General features: G+C 41.5%; 2 protein-coding genes across 2 annotated transcripts in view; one reads left to right on the top strand and one right to left on the bottom strand.

Annotated features, from left to right (window-relative positions):
- The window catches only part of Cpeb3 (cytoplasmic polyadenylation element binding protein 3), a 189,075-nt gene extending 179,775 nt beyond the window's left edge, over positions 1 to 9,300 (bottom strand). Inside the window, exon 1 of the mRNA XM_048338707.1 lies at positions 9,178 to 9,300. The gene's annotated coding sequence lies outside the window, so the exon portion shown is untranslated. The remainder of the gene's footprint in view (positions 1 to 9,177) is intronic.
- A 137-nt stretch (positions 9,301 to 9,437) lies between these two features.
- The window catches only part of Marchf5 (membrane associated ring-CH-type finger 5), a 35,655-nt gene continuing 24,663 nt past the window's right edge, over positions 9,438 to 20,429 (top strand). The window contains exon 1 of the mRNA XM_048338708.1: positions 9,438 to 9,765. Within this exon, the coding sequence (XP_048194665.1) occupies positions 9,731 to 9,765 (35 nt within the window). The 5' untranslated portion in view covers positions 9,438 to 9,730. The remainder of the gene's footprint in view (positions 9,766 to 20,429) is intronic.

The raw sequence follows: 20,429 nt of genomic DNA, 5'->3' as shown, positions 1-20,429 counted from the left end.
AAATAGGGTCGGGTTTGGGGGCTGGGTCACATGAAGCTCCCAGTTCCAAGCACTTGATAGACAGGTTCAGTAACCTATAGGTCATGTGCCCACCCCTGTCTCTTGGGATTCAGGAATACCCATTACCTAGGGATGGGACTTCCCTCCTTGTAGGAATCCAAGACAAGATGCTAGAAATACCATATGGTCAAGCTTGCCACACACAGGTGGCCAATGAGGTTACAACACTTATAGAACATGCCAGGTCACACACAGGTGGCCAATGGAGTTATAATCTGCCTCATGGTATCTGTTTGAACCAACCTATCATTTTAGTTAGAATTGGTGCACTGATTTGGCGGGACACACAGTACAGGGGAATGCGCTTACCCATGGGGACGGGATACTATTGTTCACAGAGAAGGGGATCTGAAGCTCAGGGTTGGGGGAGATCTTAGTGGAGATGGGGTCAGCTTCTGCTCTCTCTAACTCTGAGATGGAGCCAGTCTGACCTCCATATTACACATGAAACTCGTATCACCAATAATCACAAGAAAGCTGGAAGAGAAGCTGTGGTTTAAGTGGTAAAACACTAATCTTATGTAAAAAAGCTAAGGGACAGTACTCAAGCCCTGATTTCAAGTCTCATACTACCAAGTATGCATGTATGTTCCTAACTGAGCTATATTTTCTTCTCCCTCTTACAAGCAAGCTAGGACTGAATAAACTCTTGTGTTGGCTTTACAGCACACATGTTTAAAATTGCTTTTTAAAACATTCACAAGTGCCTTGGAATGTGGTTTAGTGTTAGAGTGCTTGCCTAGCATGTATGAAGCCCTGGGTTTAATTCCTCAGTAACGCATAAACAGTAAAAGACAGAAATGGTACTGTGGCTCAGGTGGTAGAGTGGTAGCCTTGAGCAAAAGTAGCTCAGGGACAGTGCCCAGGCCCTGAGTTTAAGCCCCAGGATTGGCAAAAAATAAAATAAAAATAAATCACAAAATATAGCTTTATTTCTCTTATTTTTTTATCATTTCATTTTTATTTTACTTTTTTGGTAAGTCATCTTCCTATTTGAGTTCTAGGTAACTCACATTGGTTGCAGTCTATTCTTTGTCTTTCTTCCAGTGGCTCAGCACAGGGGTAGTCACGTGTAATCCCAGCATTCAGGTAGCAGAAGTAAGAGGATCAGAAGTTTGATGCATAGGCTGCAGAGCAAAATCTTATCTATTGTTGTTGCTAGTGGGGTTTTTTGTTTTGTTTCTGTTTTTTGTTTGTGCTGGTCCTGGGGCTTGAATGCAGGGCCTTGGCACTGTCCCTGAGCTTTTTACTCACAGATCACACTCTACCACTTGAACCACAGCTCCACTTACAGCTTTTTTGGTGCTAAATTGGTGATAAGAGTCTCAAATTTGTCAGTTCTTTGAACTATGATCTTCAGATCTCAGTCTTCTGAGTCACAAGGCTGCATGGCTTATACTAGCACCAGGTAAGGTCTGTTTAGTTATGGCTCTTCCCTCCGGCCAGCAGTTTCTAACTCCTCTACAGGTAAAATTCCTTATATTGGCTTGCAAAATTCTTTTCTTCATAGTCATTCACCCATTGTTTTTTGTTTTTTTACTTCGAGGTGCCTTAAGATCCCTCCTGGTTTTGAATCTACTACTAGTTTCTCTAGTTCATCACAAAGCCTTCCTGTAGAGGGCATTTGCACAAATGCTTATCTGGCCTGAGATGTTCCTCCCTCCTCTCTTTTTCTTATTACCTGTTCTTCAGGCTTTAGGATTAGGCACTTCCTCAGAGAAACTTGCCTTAACCTCACTGACTGGATTAAATCTCAAATTGTAATTTCTCATAACACTATGTGCCATATTTGCAACCTAACATTGGTATAATCTTCTCTTCCATTTCTACCTATAAATTTCACAAAGGCAGATTACATTTAGTTTTGCTCATCAGTATATCTCCAGTCCCCAATATTTGCTGAGGAATTAATAGATCCAAGACTTTTAAAATTATTCTCTATTTAATCAGGCAATGATATTTTCCCGTTAAACAACAGAAACCTGCCATTCAAGTTGCACAAGTTAACTCCTCTGTTTGCATCTTTTCATCCTTATCCAGCCTCTAGATTCTCTCTAGACAACTCCTTTGCAACTAGACAAATAATTATTTCTCTTGTTCCAAGGTAAAGTCCATTCCCTTTAACACAAAGTTCTGTACCCATGCCAGCCTATAACACTTACAACACTTATATCCCTTTGTGTTTCTCGGTCATTCATTTGATATTTCCTCATATCCTGCCATACTATCATTGTTTCATAGTTTAGTAACTTGTTTTATTTTTCAAAATACAAACATTTTCAGGTTTCTTAAAGGGTCACTGAAGTTTAAATTTGCTACTAAAGTACCCATACAGGTCATAAATTCTCTGGGAACATCTGCTAAAGAAATTAATGAACTTTCCGTAGCCTATAATGATAATGCAGCCTGCAGTTTATCACTGAATGTGGTAATTGACAGTTTCCTTGAAGCACCTTAACATATTTCTCTATGAAATACCTTCAGGGCCCTTTTTGGTAGTCATTTCAAAACAAGTATGATGGAGGAAGATTAAGGTAATACATTATTTTAGGTTTCTTGACATATTTAGAATAGTTCATAATCAAGAATTTCAAAATCTATTACAGAACCAAAGTATTTCTGTCAAAAAGCATTTCAATGTCTTAAGTCAGTAATCCTAGCTAGCTGGGAAGCAGAGATGGAGGGAATCACAGTTCAAGATGGCCAGTCTGGGCATAAAGGTTCTAGAAACTCCATCTCACTCAATGGCTAAATGCAATACTTCATGTCTGTCATCCCCAGCAATGAGGGAAGCACAAATAAGAGGATCATATCTCATGCTGAGATAAACATAAAGCAAGACCCTACTTCAAAAATAACTGATGCATAAAGGGGTTGGAAGCATGGCTCAAGTGAGAAGTCTGCCTATCTTACATGAAGTAGGCTCTTCGTTCAATTCACAGTACTGCCAGAAATCTTAAAATAAATAACTCTTCAGGTTAAAACAGCCTTGTTATTCCTGTTCTTTTTTTTTGCCAGTTCTGGGACTTGGACTCAGGGCCTGAGCACTGTCCCTGGTTTATTTTTGCTCAAGGCTAGCACTCTACCACTTGAGCCACAGCGCCACTTCCAGCTTTTTCTATATATGTGGTGCTGAGGAATTGAACCCAGGGCTTCATGTATACGAGGCAAGCACTTTACCACTAGTCCTTTTCCCAGCCCATATTATTCTTGTTCTTGTCCCCTGAAATTAGTAGTCTTTACTTTTAGGACATTAATTTCTATTCAAAATATCTCTGAGGAAAATCGCTCTTTGGCTATTGGCTTTCTGACTCCCTAGATGGGCTGTCTTTTACTGTAAACTTTAATCCCTATATAAAATGTGGTAGTACATTTCACTCTTTGGTTTACTAAGTTCTAAGTAATGAAGCTGTTTTTTGTTGTTGTTGTTGTTTTTGTTTGTTTTTTTTTCCCAGTCCTGGGGCTTGAACTCAGGGCTTGGGCTCTGTCCCTGAACCTCTCTAGGCTCAAAACTAGCACTCTACCACTTGAGCCACAGTGCCACTTCTGGCTTTTTCTGTTTATGTGGTCCTAAGGAATAGAACCCAGGGCTTCATGCATGCTAGGCAAGCACTCTACCACTGAGCCACATTCCAAGCCCTAAGCTGTTTTTTTCTAATTTGAATTTTATTGTAAAGGTAATGTACAAAAGGATTACAGTTACATAAGTTAGGTAATGAGTACATTTATTTTTGAACAGTGTTACCCCCCTCACTTATTTTCTCAAATTTCTCCCCCCCACTCCTTCCCAATTAGGCTGCTTTTGGAAGTGGATGGGTATAATACCAGTCTTGAGTGAAAAAGCCAAGCAAAACCACAAGGCCCAGAGTTACACATACATATATGCAGCACAACATACACACTCACACACACACACACACAATTTTTCCCCCTTCAAAATAAAAAAATAAATTTCAATTCCAACTATCTTGAGTCTTACTGAAAAATTCAAGAGCCATAGAAAATGAAGACAGCAGACAATATGGAATTCTGGTAACCCGTGTCATTCATTTCAAATGCGATGATTAATTTATTTCATAAATTTTATCAATCATGAGTTTTATCCATACTAATAAGAAAGCAAGTCTTGACAATAAAGAATTCTCAGTTACATTTATCTATTCCTCTTTAGATGATATGGTCTAATTACTCTTTTTAGCAACTTTACTGAAATGTTATTTGATAAATAAAATTTACTTGTTTTATTTATGGTTGAAACAAGATCTTGCCATAATGTTCAGGCTGTGCTCAAACTCTGTACTCAAGAAATCCTCCTGCAAAAGAGGAACCCTACAACACTGCTGGTGGGAATGTAAACTAGTACAACCACTCTGGAAAGCAGCCTGGAGGTTCCTCAAAAAACTAAACATAGACATACTCTACCACCCAGCCATACCACTCCTAAGCATCTACCCTGAGCAACAGGAACCAGGATATGACTAGGACACCTGCACTTCCATGTTCATTGCTGCACAATAGCCAAGATATGGAAACACCCCAGAAGCCCCATTACAGATGAATGGATCCAAAAAATGTGGTACTTGTATACAATGAAATTCTACATAGCCATTAGAAAGGATAAAATAATGGCATTCCCAGGGAAATGGATGGAACTAGAACAAATAACGTTGAGCGAGATAAGCCAAGAACAGAGATATATAGTCCATGGTCTCCCAGATACGCGAGTGTTAGATTTAAAACACAAAATATAACAAAGTAAACAGGATTCAAGATACAGTGATACCCAAAGAGGACAGTCTAGGGAGAAAAGCACCAAATAGTAAGACCTAAGCACCTCCTCACATGTACATAAAATAACTTACAGACTGAAAAGAATCCCAATGATAAAGAAACAAAGGACCTCTTCTGAAATTGTCTTATTATTTTTAGATGACTCTATTTTCTTTACCTCATATATGGAGTATGCACATATACATGTATGTGAGGGAATCTGGGAGGAGGGCACATATGAGTGGAAAGTGGGTAAAAAAAATACAACAGAGGGGCCCATCAACTACATTGGACATTGATGAAAGTGAACTAAGCAACTCAGGGGTGGTAATGGGAGTTAGGGGATGAGAGGGAAAGAGGGAACAGATGATGCTAAACAAAAGGAAAGAAATGTACATATCACCCAATATGGAAGAAATGGTCTTATTGTTAGAGTTCATAAGCTTTGTAGAGTAGAATGATGATTTTTGTCAATGTGAAGGTTAAAATGTGTACTGTGAAATATATGTAGTTACTTAATTCCAATAAAAAGGCAATGTATTAGAAACAGAAAAAAAGGAAAGAAAAGAAAAAAGAACATAGATTTATTTCGGCTTGTGAATTCAAAGGTTTCAGTCCATGATTGGTTTGGGCTTATGTTAGCACTTCATGGTAGAAGAATGTGATAGAGCAAAATTATCCACCTTGTGGCCAGGAAGTGAAAAAGGAGAAAAATAAAGGGCTATCCACTAACCTGTTAAAAAATAAAATAAAATAAATCCTCCTGCTGCTAGGTGCTGGTGGCTCACGCCTGCAATCCTAGTGACTCAGGAGGCTGAGATCTGAGGATTATGGTTCTAAGTCAGCTTGGGCAGAAAAGTACATGAGACTCTTATCTCCAATAAATACTCAGAAAAAGCCAGAAGTGGTGCTGTGGCTCAAATGGCAGAGCGCTAGCCTTGAGAAAAAGAAAGTCAGGGACAACACCCAGGCCCTGAGTTCAAGCCCTAGGACTGGCATCCAAAGGAAAAAAGAAATCCCCCTGCTTATAGCTGGGACTACAGGTATCAGCCAATGAACAACATTCACCTATTATTTTTGTGGGGAGACAGTATATCCTTGACTATGTAGCTCAGTCTGGTCTCAAATTCACAGCCTTCTGCATTATCATCTTGAGTGCTGGGTTTATAAACATGCATCATGATGCTCAGCTCCTTTATTTAAAATGTGTAACGTTTTTATTTGTTTGGTTTTGTTTTTGTTGCCAGTCCTGGGACTTGAACTCAGGGCCTTCGCACTGTCCCTGGCTTCTTTTTGCTCAAGGCTAGCACTCTGCCACTTGAGCCACAGCGCCTCTTCCAGCTTTTTATACATATATGTGGTGCTGAGGAATCAAACCCAGGGCTGCATGTACACGAGGTGAGCACTTTACCAGTAGGCCATATCCCCAGCCCTGTGTAACTGTTTTTTATTTAAGTTACAGAGCTGTCCCAACATGACCTAAATCTCATTTTTCTTTATCTTCAATTATGATGCAATGTACAAAACTATGTAAACAACACTATGATCTAATTCTAGAACCTTTTCAGCACCCCTAAAAGGAAATTCATACTCACTAGTCACTGTCCAATTCTCTCCAATTCCTCTATGCAACCATTAATCTACTTTTAGTTTCTGTGGATTGGCCCGCTTTTGACATTTCATACAAATGGAATTACTTAGTATGTGGTCTTTATGAGTGGTTTGTTATCCTTAATACATTTTTATGACTTTTCTGTTACAGCAAAAATCAAAACTTCATTCCAGTTATAGCCTAATAATACTGTACTGTCTGGGTATATAACACATGTAGTTTGTTCTTTTAATTATTAGGGCTGTTTCTACTTTGAGCTGTTAGGAATAATGCTGGTATGAACATTTACAAACAAATATTTGTGTAGACAATGTATGTTTTGACTTCTCTTGGAAGATACTTAAATGTGCAATTATTCCATCAGGGGCTAATCCCCCTTAAGTAACGGCAAAATTTTTGTGTGCCACTCCCAGCTTGAACTCAGGGCCTAGTGCTCTCAGTTTTTTCACTCATGATTGGCATTCTGCAACTTATGCCATACCTAAACGCCAACATTTTTACTGATTAATTAGAAATAGAATCTTGAAGATTTTAATGACCTAGCTGGCTTCTAGCCATGATCCTCAGATGTCAGCTTCCTGAGTAGCTAGGATTATAGGTGTAAACTATTGGTGTTTAGCTCAGAAACTTTTTTTTTTTTTTTTTAACCAGTCTTGGGGCTTGAGCTCAGGGCCTGCGCACTGTCCCTGGCTTCTTCTTGCTCAAGGCTAGCACTCTGCCACTTGAGCCACAGCGCTACTTCTGGCCATTTTATATATATGTGGTGCTGAGGAATCGAACCCGGGGCTTCATGTATACGAGGCAAGCACTCTTGCCACTAGGCCATATTCCCAGCCCCAGAAACTTTTGTTCATAGTGCTGAGGAGCAAATTTGAGGGCTGTGTACAGTAAGGTAAGCACTCTACTAAGCTACCACTCCTGCTTCTTCCCAATAAATAGAATTTCTGCTCTACTTCAAAGAGTTTTTCAAACAGCCAGGGAAATGACTTTTATAAAATTGTAAATAGAAACTTCATTTCTTAATACAGGAAAATCAATTTGCACAAGGCTTTGCTATCAATAGAACTGCATCATGTTTTCTTCTTCTTCTTCCTCCTCCTCCTCCTCCTTTTGCCAGTCCTAGGACTTGAACTCAGGGCTTGAGCACTATCCCTGGCTTCTTTGTGCTCAAGGCTAGCATTCTACCACTTGAGCCACAGCGCCACCTCTGCCTTTTTCTATATGTGGTACTGAGGAATAGAACCCAGGGCTTCAGGTCTATGAGGCAAGCACTCTGCCACTAGGCCACACTCCCAGCCCCTGCATCATGTTTTCTAATTTAAGGTCAAATAAAAATTCTGTGATGAGAATTCCCTATAGTGTAAATCATAAAACTAGACAGGGTGTATGCTAATCTAATCAATGTATAGGATAAAATGGTGTTTTTAGGCAGAATGTCTAAGAAGAGATAAAAACATAATAGTGAAAGGCTTCCATAATACACACAGCAAAAATAAGTATTGGAACAAGGAGTAAGATATCACAAGAAATATACACACTGCCCTACTATGTAACTGTACCCTTTTGCACAACACCTTGTCAAAAAATTTGTTTAATTAATAAATAAATTACAAAAAATAAGTATTGGATACTCTCACTAAATTAAATGCTCACTTTCCTTCCCTTCTAGTTTCTCATAAGAAAAAAAGTGAAACTATAATACCCTAAAGTCCTTCACAAAATCATATTCTGAAAACTAGTAGCCAAATCTGATGTCATTTAATTTTACTTATTTACCTTGACAATATATATGCTCATTCAAATACATTCAGAGAGCAAACTTTGAACAGAGAATTAGGCACTACATTAAAAAAGAATTTTGAAAATATTTTCATTTCTAGAAAAACCAAACACCATGCATCAGAAATTAGACAATCGCTTTATCATTTCTTGGCTTTTGCTAGGAACTCTATTTATGAATTCTGCTTGTAGGTTTTTCACAAAGAAAAAATACAATAAAAAATAATAAAACACATAATAATGGGGAAAAGACCAAACATTCTATCAAATCACTGCCAGCATTAGAGAACGCCACAGGTCGTCCGAAATAAGCATCTGCTTTTAATCCACAGCTCTTTCCTGCCCCAGCAGTGATCTGGAAACACCCCCCCCACACACACACACACTCCGGACCGCCAGCCCCATGCACCTGCTTGGAGGTGTCAAGGAGACCAGGAATGGATCAGCGATCACTGCAGAAAAAAGCACGAACACACACACACACACACACCCCTATGACAACACACAGCTGGTGCGGCAGGAGCTGTTTATTCACCGACACGTTCTGTTTGGAGGTGGTCAGCCAGCCAGACCCCCAAAGCCCCTTGATGGCACACTGAGGAAGCCAATGCGTGTCCCCGACCCCCGTCTCCAAGCACACCCTGAGACACAGGTGGACACAGCCGGGTCCCGGCAGCCCCTTAGCCCAGCCGGGCCCCTCGTCACGCCCTAAAGCATTCGAACCCTTGCAGGGGTTGTGTAACACCCCACCCCACAACACCCCAAATGGGCTCTGACGTGGGACACAGGCTGGATGCAGTGCGGGGGGCCGGGGGTGGGGGACCTTCTCACCGACGCCACTGCCGGGGCTGCGGACCGGGCCCAGAAATGGTCCTTCAGCTTCCACCCCTCACCTGGCTCGGTCCCACCTGAGAGCAATTACTGAGGACTCGCGAACCCAGATAGGGAGGACTGACCTTGTTCCTACTGTCAGAGGAGCGGCACATCCTGCTGCTTCCCGGAAAGCGGCCCGAAGGACATTATTTTCCCCCTGGAGGAAGGAAAACGGAGGGCGCCGTCCGGGCGGCGGCGGCGGGCGCGGCGGCGGCGGTGGTCCCGGCGGGCTGTGCAGCCTCTCAACGGGGACGGTCCGAGGACTACATCTCCCAGGCTGCTCTGGGGCCGCCCTGCGTCGTGACCCCGGCGCGCACGGAGGCGGTGACTCTTACCTCACAGAGGTAGCTCCTCCGCCGGCAGCTACTTGGCGCCTGCGGTCCATGGACCGGAACCCCGGGCCGACGGGCAGGAACCCGGGCCGCGATCGCCGCCTCCCCGGCCCAGGCTCCTCCTCCTCTTTCCCCACCGCCTCCTCTGGACGCCCGCTGGCCGCGCACCGCAGCCGCCGGCCTCGCGGAGCCGCTCCGGGAGGCTGGGTGACGGGTTCGTGGCTGCCGCGGGACTGAGGCCTACCCCGCCGCCTCTCAGTGCTATTGTCCCTGGGCCTGGCCGAGCGCGCCGGCTCCGCAGAAGATGACGGACCAAGCCCTACAGCAGATGCTGGACAGGTACTGACGGCTGGGGGGCAAGGGGGAGGCCGTGGGGAGACAGGAGCCGCGTACCTTAGCTCGGGCCCTGCCCGCGTCTGGCTTCGAGGCGCCAAAAGAGCGGAACCTGATCAGCGCGGAGAGTTCCAGGGTCGGGGGCGCCTGGAGAGGGGCGTAAAGTTTTGCTTCTTACTCCGGTGAGGCCAGAGTGGGCCGCCTGGATCCGTGCCTTAGAAACTTAGTTGAAGAGTGGCGTCTAGTTTTGTTAGCACACGGTCTTGAAGAGCTGGTGTTTACCCCTAGAATGAATTTCCTTTTCCTCCCCTCCCCCCAAGCGTATTGTAAAGTGGTCATCTGCCTTGGCCCTGGGGGAGAACCAGATCGTCCTTCTGGGAAATGACTCCTTACCAGTTTTAAGCCTCTCTCCAAACGGCAGCACCAGGAGGTATTCTTTTGAAAGCCTGATTTCATTTCACCTCTCAACCCCTATCCAGTCCCCACCCCCAAACTTTAAGGTCAGAGGATCCGCCTGGGATCCTTAACGGTTATAACTAGAGTAGAGGTTATGGAAAACAGACACGAGTCCCGCATTGAACATTTAGCACACTTGACGGATCATTAAGTTCACTGAAAGTTTCAGCTTGGCCCGAGGCCACTTGCCCATTCCTAGCGGTGGGCTCCAGTCGGCGAAGTCCTTCTGCTGTTGAAATTCTAGGCAATGAGTTCTACCATGAGGTTTTGACGATTCGAAATCCATTTTCCCCCAAGCCAGTTCTTGCTTCCTGCAATAGCCAATTGTATGAGGCAATTCATGATGTTTGTGGTTGATGGCAACTCTCAGTAGACATCACTTTCCACTCTGTTTAATCTTTCTCATATTGAGAAAAGATCCAGGTGTAAGGTGTTAAATAAGAGGCTTCCTTAATTGAGATTATACCCAATTAAACTCTGGTGAGGTTGGTCACACCCAGAACGCAATTCACTGAAGAGTACTGTTCCTTCTAGAGTTACAGATATTTTCTTTGACGTTTAGAATTTTGACGCGTCTAAGTTGATGTCACCGACTTTTCAGTTGAGATGATTGTCCAGCCCTTGTTTCAGACCATCTGACTGTTTTACCTAACACTTCATCATCACCACCTCCTTTGTTTTGGGGATGGAGCCTTGTTGTATTGCTCAGGCTGGTCCATTACTCACAGTCATACCATGTTAGCCTCCCCAAAGCTGAGATTATAGGTATGCACCTGGCTTTCCACTTTATTTGTACACATATGCCATTTCTATGCCCCTGGGAAGGAAAACCTCATTATTGTTTATCTTAACTCTTACAATACAACCCGGTATTCAGCAGGTAATCAGAAAATAATTGTTGTATGAACTAACTTAAGAACTTGTCAGCCTCAGGATCTGATAATTTATTGGCTTTTGTTACAACAGCAACATACTGGCAGATCATGGCTTACAAAAATATGTTCAGCCAGCCACCCGAGGTTTGTGCCTATAAGCCTAACTACCCAGAAGGCTGAGATCATGGTTTGTAGCCAGGGTGGGAAGTTCTAAGGAGACTCTTATCTCAGATTAACCAGCTGAAAGCCTAAAGTGGAGCTGTGGCCCAAGTGGCAGAGCACCAGCCTTGATCCAAAATCCTAAGGCCCCCAAGTTCAAGCCCCAGTACCAGCACACACTTAAAATGTTCAGAGATCACCTCCTGCCACTGCCAGTTCCAATTAGCTCAGCCTATTGCTGGTGAAAGTAGAAAGGCCTCCGAATTTTTTAAATGTCATATACTTTCTGTTAATTCTAAGGGCCTTTCACTTTTTTTTGTGGTGATTTTTAGAAAACTTATGTCTGAAAGCTGTCCTGACTTATACTCCTTAGAGATTTTCATAAAGTGAAAAAGAAATGAAGCATTTAAAACTTCCTAAAAGAAACTTAGACATTCTACCTGCCTTTTATTGAGCAGCTGGCTCTTAGATTTTGACATTGCTAAAGGTCAATTTTGTTTGTTGGTGTTAGAGCTTGAACTCTGGTACAATACCACTTGGAGCCACAGCTCCACTTCCTGGTTTTGAGTGGTTAATTGGAGTTGAGTCTTGGATACTTTTTCCACCCTGAGCTGGCTTCAAACAGGGATCCTCAGATCTCAATGGAGCCTTTGGAGTAGATAGGATTACAGACAAGAGCCACCCAAGCTTAGCTAACTTTTTGTTGTTGGTTGTGGGGCGTGGACTCAGGGCCCCCTGCACATGAGCCACCAGCTCTTGTTTTTGGTTGTTGTTGTTTGTTTACTGTTTTGATTACTGATGATGGAACTGAGGTAATGGAAAATGCTAACAAAGTATTTTACCACTATTCCCAGCACTAAAGATAGATGGGAGTTTCCTTTATGCTTTTGTGTATCTGAGAGACAGAGTGTCACATGCATACACACACACTCTCTCTCTCTCCTCTCTCTCTCTCTCTCTCTCTCCCTCTCCTCCCTCTCTCTCTCTCTCCTCTCTCCTCTCTCTCTCTCAATCGTGCCAGTACTGGGACTTGCCCTCAGGGCCTCAAACTCATGCTTAGTTGTTTTCACTCAAGACTGGAAATTTACCGCTTGAGCCATACCTCCACTTTCAGCTTTTAGGTAGGTAGTTGGGGATGAAACTCATGGACTTTTCTGTGCAGGGTGGCTTTGAACCATGATCCTCAGATCTCAGCCTCTTGGGTAGGAAGGATTTACAGATGTGAGCCACTAGTGCCTGGTTTTGTTTGTTTGTTTTGAGACAAAGTATCACTGAGCCAAACTCAACCTGGGATTACTTTGTAATTCTGTGTCCTTAGTGCTAGGACTGCAGTGTGTGAATGAACCTCCACATCCAGCTTAAGGGTAGATTTTTTATTTTTATTTATTTATTTATTTTTGGCCAGTCCTAGGCTGTGAACTCAGGGCCTGAGCACTGTTCCTGGCTTCTTTTTTGCTCAAGGCTAGCACTCTGCCACTTTAGCCACAGCGCCACTTCTGGCCATTTTCTGTATATGTGGTGCTGAGGAATCAAACCCAGGGCCTCATGTATAGGAGGCAGGCACTCTTGCCACTAGGCCATATTCCCAGCCCCAAGGGTAGATTCTTAACAGGACTTTCAAAGACCTTTATTGCCTACGTCAATAGTTTACAACCCAACTGCACATTACAATCACTCTAGGAGCTTTTTTTTGTTGTTTTAAATTTCATGACCTCATTTATATAAAATTTTAAAAAGTTGAATTCACATTGTAAAATGATGGTTACAGAGGCTGGGAGTGGGAGTTGGGAAGATGTTGATCAAAGACAAATTTAAAGAAAACTTAAGGGGCTGGGGATATGGCCTAGTGGCAAGAGAGCTTGCCTCGTATACATGAGGCCCTGGCCAGAAGTGGCGCTGTGGCTCAAGTGGCAGAGTGCTAGCCTTGAGCAAAAGGAAGCCAGGGACAGTGCTCAGGCCCTGAGTCCAAGGCCCAGGACGGGCCAAAAAAAAGAAAAGAAAGAAAGAAAACTTAAGTTCAAGTCATCTATTGCATATATGGTGATTACAGTTTTATTTGTTTGTTTATTGTCAGTCATGGGGGCTTGAATTCTGGGCCTGGGCACTGTCCCTGAGCTCTTCAGCTCAAGGCTAGTGCTCTACCACTTGAGCCACAGCACCATTTCAGTTTCTGGAGGTTAATTGGAGGCAAGAGTCTCACCAAGTTTTCTGCCCAGGCTGGCTTTGAACCTCGATCCTCATGAGCTCAGCCACCTGAGTAGCTAGGATTACAGGCATGAGCCACCTGCACCTCACTGATTACAGTTATTGACATATACTTTAGAATTGTAAATAATGTATTTAAAGTGTTCTCATTACACAAAAAACTACATGAGGTAATATATATGTTAAAGAGTTTGATTTAGCCCATTCCACAATGTGTACATGTTGTATACTTAATTGCAATTTTTACTTATCAAATAAAAATAAAAACTGATTCTCTTACCTGACTAATCAGCTCACAAATAAGCTTTCCTTTTCCTTGGAGCTTAAGATTTAATTTACTCATATGTCCTATGTGATATTGATGACAAAATAGAAATGCAGTAGCCATTTTATTTTTACTTGTTTTCTACACTCAGCACCTTTGCTGTTGAGGTGCTTTTTTTTAATTTATTTACATTCGTTCTAGGAGACAGATTTCATTGTTATGTTTCCCCATGTGTTTACAGTATATTACAATCAGTCTCATCCCCAGTACCATAAAATACTATCTTTTACAAATTCCATAACCATAGTGATTCACAGCATTTATGCTCAGATTCCTAATGTTTCTGCATACTATATCTATGATACTTTTTAGAGTCTTTGAAATATTGAGCACTATATTTTTATTATATATGGAACTAAGGAATCTGTGAGACATTAGTATAAAATATCAGTAAGTCTAGATTTTTTACAGTCTTAACAGATTACATTGTCTTGTAATAGAAATATTTTTAAATCTCATATTCTTTGGCAGATACAGCAAAATAAATGTCTCTTTCATGAGTTTATGCATTTGTTTACATATTTAACCATTAATAATGTTTCTTTATATATTTGTACTTTTTTTAGATAAATATAGCCTAAATGTTAATGGGGAAGTATTGATCTCAATGTTGTATAACTCATCTCATCTAAAGACAGGTAGTGGTAATTTTTTTTAATTTTCATCAATTGATGTTAAATCTTGTAGGCAATTTGCTGTTTAACTTGAAGATTTTAATTTTAAGATGGCTTAAAATCTTGTCCCATAATTTTCCAATGAAAAAAAATTATTTTTTGCCAGTCCTGCCAGGGCCTGGGCACTGTCCCTGGCTTCTTTTTGCTCAAAACTAGCACTTTATCCCTTGAGCCACAGCACCACTTTTGGCCATTCTTTATATATGTGGTGCTGAGGAATCAAACCCATGGCTTCATGTATGCGAGGCAAGCACTCTTGCCACTAGGCCATATCCCCAGCCCCTTCTTCTGGCTTTTTCTGTGTATGTGGTACTGAGGAATCGAACCCAGGGCTTCATGCATGGTAGGCAAGCACTTTTTTTGGGGGGGGGGCATCTGATCACTAAAAATACTCTTCCTTTTTTGTGCAGGAAGCAAGCTGTTTTCTAGCTGGCTAAAAGTATAACCTCGAATCTTGTTAGAAATCATTTAAAATATTTCTAGGTATTCTGATTTGAATCTATTAAATTCACATCATTTTTGACACTTAAGGAGAGACTTCTTAGTATATTTATAATGTGTTGATAATCTCTTGATATTAATCTAGCTTACTGTCCTTAAAAGGTTTCATACAATAAGTTTTTTAATATTCATCATGAAAAATTATGAATCAGTAGTATCTCCTAGCTCTATGTGTGTGTCTCTCTCTCCCTCCCCTTCTACCCTTTCCTCTGTGTGTGTCTCTTTCCACTCTCCCATGCATATAGGTTGGTTTGATTGGTTGGTTAGGTTTTTGTTGTTTGTTTGCTTTGTTTTTATGAGACAGGGTCTCAGGAAGTTCACCAGGTTAGCCATTTGGCCTTGAGCAACTCTAGGCCTTGGGGCCTTGATTTCAAACCCAGCACTGCCAATAAATAATTTTTTCAAGTTTTGTAATTTATGAATTCTCTGTGAGTAGCTCACACAGTCACCAACAATAATCATTGCAGAATTGTGACAGAATAAAGTGGTTTTAAATCTTGGTAACTACAAAGCCAAAAATAAACATGATCAGAAACATATGTTACTGGGAGTTTTAATTGGAGTCCTCAGTTCTTTTTTTTTTTTTCTTTGCCAGTCCTGGGGCTTGAACTCAGGGCCTGAGCACTGTCCCTGGCTTCTTTTTGCTCAAGGCTAGCACTCTGCCACTTGAGCCACTGTGCCATTTCTGGCCTTTTCTGTATATGTGGTGCTGAGAAATCGAACTTAGGGCTTCATGTATACGAGGCAAGCACTCTTGCCACTAGGCCATAGTCCCAGCCCCCAGTCCTCAGTTCTTGACTTCCTGTAAGAGAAGATTTGCAGTAAGACTGGAAATGTAGTGAAAATAGTAACAAAGAGTAATTGTATTCACTAGACACTATGTTGAAAATTGGGTTGGGATGGGAGGGAAAAAGTGGAAGAGAGTAAGGGTAACATTGTCCAAAAAGAAATGTCCTCTTCATCTGACTTATGTAACTGTAACCCCTCTGTATATCACCTTTACAATAACAATAAAAAAATTTAAGAGGGCTGGGGATATGGCCTAGTGGCAAGAGAGCTTGCCTCGTATACATGAGGCCCTGGGTTCGATTCCCCAGCACCACATATACAGAAAACGGCCAGAAGTGGCGCTGTGGCTCAAGTGGCAGAGTGCTAGCCTTGAGCAAAAGGAAGCCAGGGACAGTGCTTAGGCCCTGAATCCAAGGCCCAGGACTGGCAAAAAAAAAAAAAAAATTTAAGAAAATAGTAGCAAAGGTTATTAAAATGGTAACAATAGGGGCTGGGGATATGGCCTAGTGGCAAGAGTGCCTGCCTCATATGCATGAGGCCCTGGGTTCAATTGCCCAGCACCACATATACAGAAAATGGCCAGAAGTGGCGCTGTGGCTCAAGTGGCAGAGTGCTAGCCTTGAGCAAAAAGAAGCCAGGGACAGTGCTCAGGCCCTGAGTCCAAGCCCCAGGACTGGCAAAAAAAAAAAAAAAAATGGTAACAATAAATGTTTACAAAAGAAAGCCGGTTGTCTCAGAGATGGGTAATGCAGTTTCTGTGCCCCAGCTTTATCAAAGTTGCAAGCTTTTATTTTTGTTTTTGCCAGTACTAGCTTTTGGGCTTAGAGCAGCTTGTCTTGCTTAGAATGCTTGCTCAGCTAGTCCTCTAACACTTGAGCCATACCTCCAGACTAGATTTTTCAGGGGAGTTTTAGGCCTTAGACGGTCAGACTGGGGCTATTTTCTGTGTGCAGCAGGAACTGTGGGTCAGCAAGACCCTGATGTATGTCACAAGACATTCCATTAATGTCAGCAGTCTGTGGTGTGATTCCTTATCAACATCCTAGCCCCTATATTAAGTAGAGAAAGATTTATTACCTGTAACAGGTAAGAAGAACGTGCAGAGCGTTAGTTCCAAAGCAGTAACCCCCAAGGAGCATTTTAAAATATAAATCCTTCCCAAACCAATGACATAAAAAAAAAAAAATCAAGTATTTCCTAAAACTTCCTAGGTGTTTCTGATATGGGTGAAAGCAACTGTTCTAAACCCTAAGGGATTCTTTCAGGATGAGAAATAGTATATAAAATCCTTTCTTAGCTAAAACTGCTCCCAGTTTCTCAGGCTTGACTACTCCCAAGTGTAAAGTTTTGAGATCTCTAGCCAGCCTCTTGAGCTGTCCCACCTGAAGGATTCATGTTTGCTTTGCTTTGCATTAATAAACCTGTTCTTGCTTGACTTTACGGCGCGTGCCCTTGAATTCTTCCTTAAGAAACCCAGAACTTTTTGGCCCTTGGACCCAGTGATACAAATTCTATGGCATTATCTTGTCAAGTCAAACCAGGAGACTTGAAACCACTGCTTAGGAGCAGGTAACTTTTCTTCTCTGCTTCTGTAAGCCTACCTGATTCCTTATTCATGGCTGGGGCGGAAGAAGTTCAGTTTACTCTCATTTTGGATGATTGAACAGTGGAGATTTACTCTTTTAGGCTCCTGTGACTGGGAAGACCAAATAAACTACTCATCAATTTGCCTTTTGTATTCTAAACTATAACTACAGGGTTAACACCAGAAGATTAAGCTGTTTCTTTGTCTTCTCTCCTAAGATAGTTCAAAGTCAGAACCAGTAAATAGGAAAAAAGCATTTTTAGTTAAGAAAGGATTTTTTATGTAAATACAGTTTTGTTCTAAAAACAAATGATTATTCCAAAATGGAAAAAGATGAGGACCAAATGAGAAGACTAAAAGTATGTCTCAGAAGTATTGTGTTGCAATAGCCAAAATATGGAAACAACCCAGATGCCCCTCCACAGACGAATGGATCCAAAAAATATGGTACTTATACACAATGGAATACTACGTAGCGATTAGGAATGGTGAAATATTGTTATTCGCAGGGAAATGGTCAGAACTCGAACAAATAATGTTGAGTGAGACAAGCCTAGAACACAGAAAACAAAGGGGCATGATCTCCCTGATATATGACTGTTAACAAAGGGAGACGGAGAGACAGTAGAGACCAAGTCTGTGAATACTGTATATGTTCTTGATACATTGTATATTGCATATATGTCTACCTGACCTACTCAAGGGATAGAAAAACAGGTTGTAAGATATCACAAGAAATGTACACACTGCCCTACTATGTAACTGCACCCTTTTTGCACAACACCTTGTAAAAAAATTTATGTTCAATTAATTAAAAAAAAGAAGTATTGTGTTGGCAATTCACAATAGCCAAAATATGGAAAAAACCCAGATGAATGGATCCAAAAAAATATGGTACCTATACACAATGGAATACTACATAGCAATTCGGAATGGTGAAATATTGGTATTCGCAGGGAAATGGTCAGAACTTGAACAAATAATGTTGAGCGAGACAAGCCTAGAACACAGAAAACAAAGGGGCATGATCTCCCTGATATATGACTGTTAAGGTGGGGGGAAGGGGGAGACAGTAGAGACCAGGTCTGTGAAACCAAAAACTGCTTGTCAAACGGTATTTCCCACAGGTTTGGGTCAGTGACCCTACACTATGTAACTAAAACCAAACAACTACTCAACATATAAAGGTCAAAAATTGACCTCTCAGTGGATCACAATAGATCAAAAGCTATGTATGTACGTTCATATAAGACTATTGTCGACATATTGTCTATTGTTGACATTACATTTTAAAGCCCTAGGCGAATTTTCTTTGGCATAGGCCACGTAGCTACTGTATATGTTCTTTGTATATTGTATATATGTCTACCGACCTAGGGAAGGGAAAGAAAAACAGGGTGTAAGATACCACAAGAAATGTACACACTGCCCTACTATGTAACTGTACCCTTATTGCACAACACCTTGTCAAATTTTTTTTCTTTAATTAATAAATAAGTTACAAAAAAAAACTGACAGAAGCAGTAAAGAAAATGTTACATAGAAAAAAATTACAATATAGTTCACAAACATGGTAACTAAAATAAATGATCTATCATTGTACAAAAAATAAGTATTGTGTTGGGATTTGTGCTGAACTACAATTGATGGGATACGGTAGTACATCAGGAGATGTAAAAAAGTTACAAATAAAAAGGTTTTTCCTGTATAAAAAAAAACTAGCTTAATAAATTTATAAAAGGTTTTCTAATGATGTCCCTTGACTTTGATAAAGCTGGGACAAAAACAACTGTTGAAGCTGGTACCTGTGTCTCATACTTGTGATCTTAGCTCTTCAGAGACTGAAAATGTGAAGTAATGTAGCTTAGTGACAAAAACTTTCTCCTTAGAGATGGAATTTGTTTCTTTTTCCAGTATTGAGGATTGAACTCAGGACTTCTAACATGCTAGGCAAGTGCTCTGTCACTTGAGCCACATCCCTTTTGCTTTTATCTGTGCCCTAGCTGGTCTCAAACTCAACAGTCTTCCTGCCGCTTTCTGAGCAGCTAGATGGAATTACAGGTCTGCACCACTATGCCCTGCTGAAATCTTTTTTAGTTTTGAACCAAGATCTATGTTACTTTGTCTGCCGTCAACCTCACCATGTAGTCCAGATGGGTTTTAAACTTTCAGTCCTCCTCTCTCACCACTAAGTATTGAAATTCCTGTACCACCATACTCAGCTCTAATTTCTCAGATTTTTTTGGCCAGGGCTGGAACTTGGCTTTTGTGCTATCTTTTTTTTTTTTTAATTTTGCTTAAAATCCATACCTAAGGCTAAGGAATTACAATGGGTTTTTGTTGTTGTTATTGTTGTTTGCCAGTCCTGGGACTTAACTCAGGGCCTGAGCACTGTCCCTGGCTTCTTTTTGCTCAAGGCTAGCACTCTACCACTTGAGCCACTTCTGGCTTTTTCTGTATATGTGGTGGTGAGGAATCGAACCCAGGGCTTCATGTATACGAGGCAAGCATTCTTGCCACTAGGCCATATCCCAGCCCCTTGTGCTATCTTTGGGTTCCTGTTTGCTCAAGGCTAGCACTCTACCACTTGAGTCACAGAGCCACTTCTGGCCATTTCTGTGATTAATTGGAGATAAGTCTCATAGACTTCCTTGACCAGGCTGGCTTCAAACCATTATCCTCAGATCTCAGCCACCTGAGTAGCTAGGATTACAAGCGTGAGCCACAACACCCAGCTTCTCGAGTCCTTTTTTTTTTTTTTTTTTTTTTTTTTTTGCCAGTCCTAGGGCTTGAACTCAGGGCCTGAGTACTTTCCCTGGCTTCTTTTTGCTCAAGGCTAGCACTCTGCCACTTGAGCCACAGCGCCTCTTCTGGCCATTTTGTATATATGTGGTGCTGGGGAATCGAACCTAGGGCTTTGTGCATACGAGGCAAGCAAGCACTCTTGCCACTAGGCCATATCCCCAGCCCCTCAAGTCTTTTTAATGCTACAATTAAAAATAAACACATGTCATTTGAGCCTGCAAAGATAGGCTTTACTGTCAACTGTATTTTGTTTAATTTATCTACTATTAGTAATCACTCATAATAGCAAGAAACTT

Source organism: Perognathus longimembris, chromosome 2 (genome assembly GCF_023159225.1).
Source record: "Perognathus longimembris pacificus isolate PPM17 chromosome 2, ASM2315922v1, whole genome shotgun sequence".
NCBI lineage: Eukaryota > Metazoa > Chordata > Mammalia > Rodentia > Heteromyidae > Perognathus > Perognathus longimembris.
This window is presented reverse-complemented; position numbering and strand designations above follow the sequence as displayed.